This window comes from Myotis davidii, unplaced genomic scaffold, assembly GCF_000327345.1.
Source record: "Myotis davidii unplaced genomic scaffold, ASM32734v1 scaffold46, whole genome shotgun sequence".
Classification (NCBI taxonomy): Eukaryota; Metazoa; Chordata; class Mammalia; order Chiroptera; family Vespertilionidae; genus Myotis; species Myotis davidii.
In genome coordinates this window covers 3030539-3033859 of record NW_006383006.1, presented here as the reverse complement: position 1 = coordinate 3033859, position 3321 = coordinate 3030539, and the positions used below count along the sequence as shown (strand labels likewise).

At 38.9% G+C, this 3321-nt stretch overlaps 1 protein-coding gene across 1 annotated transcript in view; it reads left to right on the top strand.

The window, feature by feature from the left end:
• TMEM62 (transmembrane protein 62) overlaps positions 1-3321 on the top strand; it is a 47726-nt gene that overhangs the window by 10510 nt on the left and 33895 nt on the right. The window contains exon 5 of the mRNA XM_015557523.1: positions 2761-2902. Within this exon, the coding sequence (XP_015413009.1) occupies positions 2761-2902 (142 nt within the window). The remainder of the gene's footprint in view (positions 1-2760; positions 2903-3321) is intronic.

The window sequence follows — 3321 nt, the reverse complement described above, 5'->3', positions numbered from 1 at the left end:
ATCCCCTTCAGGGTGGGGGTCCCCACTGGGGCGCCTGGCCAGCCTGGATGAGGGGCTGAGGGCTATTTTCATGTGGGCAAACCTGCAACTGAAGCTCCCAGTCTCTCCTTTTTTTCTTTTTTTTCTTTTTATTCTGGGATTTATTTACCTTCTGTAATTGAAACTTTATTGCGGCTCCAGCTTGAGGCCGGCTGGCTGAAAGCAGGTATCTGGGGTTTGTTTCGCTTCTATAATTGAAACATTGTTGCGGTCCTGCTCGCTTCAGCTCTGACGGCTGAAAGCAGGTATCTGGGGTTTGTTTAGCTTCCATAATTGCAACATTGTTGCTTAGAGTGCAGCTCAGAGCCCAGCAGTGGCAGGCGGGGAACCTTGGCTTCCTCCATCACTGGAGCAAGCAAGCCTCCTATTCGCTTCAGCTGCCTGGCTGCCAGCCGCCATCTTGGTTGGCAGTTAATCTGCATATCCTGCTGATTAGCCAATGGGAAGCGTATTGGAGGTATGGTTAATTACCATGTTTGTCTACTATTAGATAGGATTGTTGTTCCTAAGTGCATAGCCCAGGGGTGGGCAAACTTTTTGACTCGAGGGCCACAATGGGTTCTTAAACTGGACTCAGAAGAAGAAGCTACGGCCGTGTTTCCCGACGTTGCCATGTTAACACTGCTGCTGGTGAAGGAGCGGAGGGGAGAGCAAGAGAACCCTCTGCTCTTTTGGCTCCGCGGGCCGGATAGAACAGCCAAACGGGCCGGATCCGGCCCGCGGGCCGTAGTTTGCCCACAGTTGGCCTAGCCTATCTGAGTTTAATAAATAGCACATATCTACATATCTATCTATCCATCTATCTATCTATCTATCTATCTATCACAGAAATATCAACCTGAAGGAAAGAAATCTTGAAGTTAAATCTTGAGCTTAAGAATGCCCCAGAGGATGTGGAGAAAAGGGAACACTAGTTCACTGCTAATGGGAATGCACTATGGATAACAGTATGAAGTTTTCTCAAAAAATTAAAAATGGAACTGTCATTTGATCCAGTGATCCCACCTCTGGGAATATATCCTAAAAACTCTGAAACACCAATCAGAAAGAATATGCACACCCCTATGTTCATAGAAGCATTATTTATAATAGCTAAGATGTGGAAATAGATCAAGTGCCCATCAATAGATGAATGGGTAAAAAAGCTGTGGTACATTTACACAATGGAATACTATACAGCTGTAAAAAAGAGGGACCCTTTACCCTTTGAGACAGCATGGATGGACCTGGAGACTATTATGCTAAGTGAAATAAGCCAATCAGAGAAAGACAAATATCACATGATATCATTTACTTGTGGAATCTAATGAACAAAAGGAATTGACCAACAAAATAAGACCGAAAGCATGGAGGCATGAGCAGACTGACTTACCTCGATGTGGGGTTGCAGGGAGGAGGAGCTATAAACCAAAACACTTATATGCATAGTCCATGGACACAGACAATAGGGTGGTGAAGACTTGTGGGGAGGGAGGGAGGAGAGAAAGTAGGCGTTAGGCAGAGGTGGGTAAAGGGGCAAAAAATGGGAGACATCTGTAATACTGTCAACAAAAAAATAAAATAATTTTAAAAAGAGTGCCCCAGTGAATGCCAAAATCCAGAATTCAAAAAATGTTATTAACTATCATATATTTAACCTCTCCCTTTAAATAGTTGGATTTCTTTTTTGATAGTTGGATTTTAACGTGTCAAAAATATAGCAATATAAACAACATATGAGATTATAAAATTCTGAAGAATAACTCTGAAAACATATTGAGCAGGAAAAATATAAATAAACTTTTTAATGAGGAAGAAGCCCTGAAATGAAAATTTTAAAAATACCAAGAAGAGAGGCAATAGAATTGACTATTAACTGTAATATGTATGATAATTTATGATATAGTTGATGGCTGTTGTGGCTTAAATTTAGCTCCCTGATGGCACATTAAGTTTCAGAAGTTTATTTGTATTTTTCATATATGCTCTTAGGTAAAAAGTCATATAGGACACTTAGATATTTTCTTAAAATGTTCTGACATTTGAATAATATAGGTATACCCCAATGTAATCTATACTTTCCTTACATTTATTTAACAAATATTTAACAAGTGCCTACTTTATATACTATGTTACCCATCCTTTCTCTCTCCTCTTCACTCTCCTACTTTATGGACACCTGAACACTATTGACACTTAAGATGGTGAGGACTTTTATTACTGGATATGGACCCAGTGAATGTTATCAGTATGTTTTTAGGAACTGAAAAAGGTTTACTGACCCATACCTAGACTATCATTTTCCTCCTGGTTTGATGACTTCTTTACAAGGTTTTATTGCTAGTTAAGTCTCTGTAGTCCTGTTTTAAAAAATAAACACTTTTGTATCTCGCTGCACCAAGAATTCTACTATGTACTTAGTAGGACTTCACTACAGTTTTAATGATTGGTAAGTACCATTTCACTAGGTTCTGGCTGATCTCTTTTTAAATGTTTAGTGGACTGCTTAAAATCGCCCCTACTTCTCTGCTTTACTTGGCAACTTTGTGCGTTGGTTACTGTCTTTAGAGACAATGGGATAAAAGTCTTTAAAATTTCTTTTACACTTTATCCATTGTGGATCTAGTTCAGTCTGTTTCTCTGTCAGATCAGGGGAGGCAAACCACAGTGTGATATTAGGGCATTTAAACGTATTCAGTTTTTTTATGATTGCATTACAACTTTCTGTCTTGTATTTTTTAGGAAATATTCTGCCATACGTACGGATGGCTCTTTCCGTTATGTTCACAGTACTCCCTTTGGAAACTATTCTTTCATCTCTTTGGATGCCACCCTAAACCCAGGGCCCAAGAGGCCCTATAATTTCTTTGGAATTTTAGATGAGGTACAGTAAAAATCTCACTTCTCTTTGTAGCTAACCTACTTTTCTCAGGTATATGTGGCTCACTTAAAATTATCCTAGGGAAACAAGTCCTTATCTAAAAATGCTTGAGAAAAAAGTTTCCTGCGATGACAGGTATAGCCAGAAGAAATTACTGGCTACTTCAGCACTGTTATAAGTACCTCACATTTTATACTTATATTTATTCAGTAAACATTTATTAAATATGTACTAAGTGTAAGATGCACTTAGCAAGGTACAGGGCATACAGCTTTGTATACTATATGGTATATTCCTAAATCCCTGAAGTTGCCATTTTTAACTGAAGATCTCTCTCTCTCTCTTTCTCTCTCTCTCTCACTCTCCATCTCTCTATCTCACTCTCTATCTCTTTCTCTCAATATATATATTGAAATAAATCA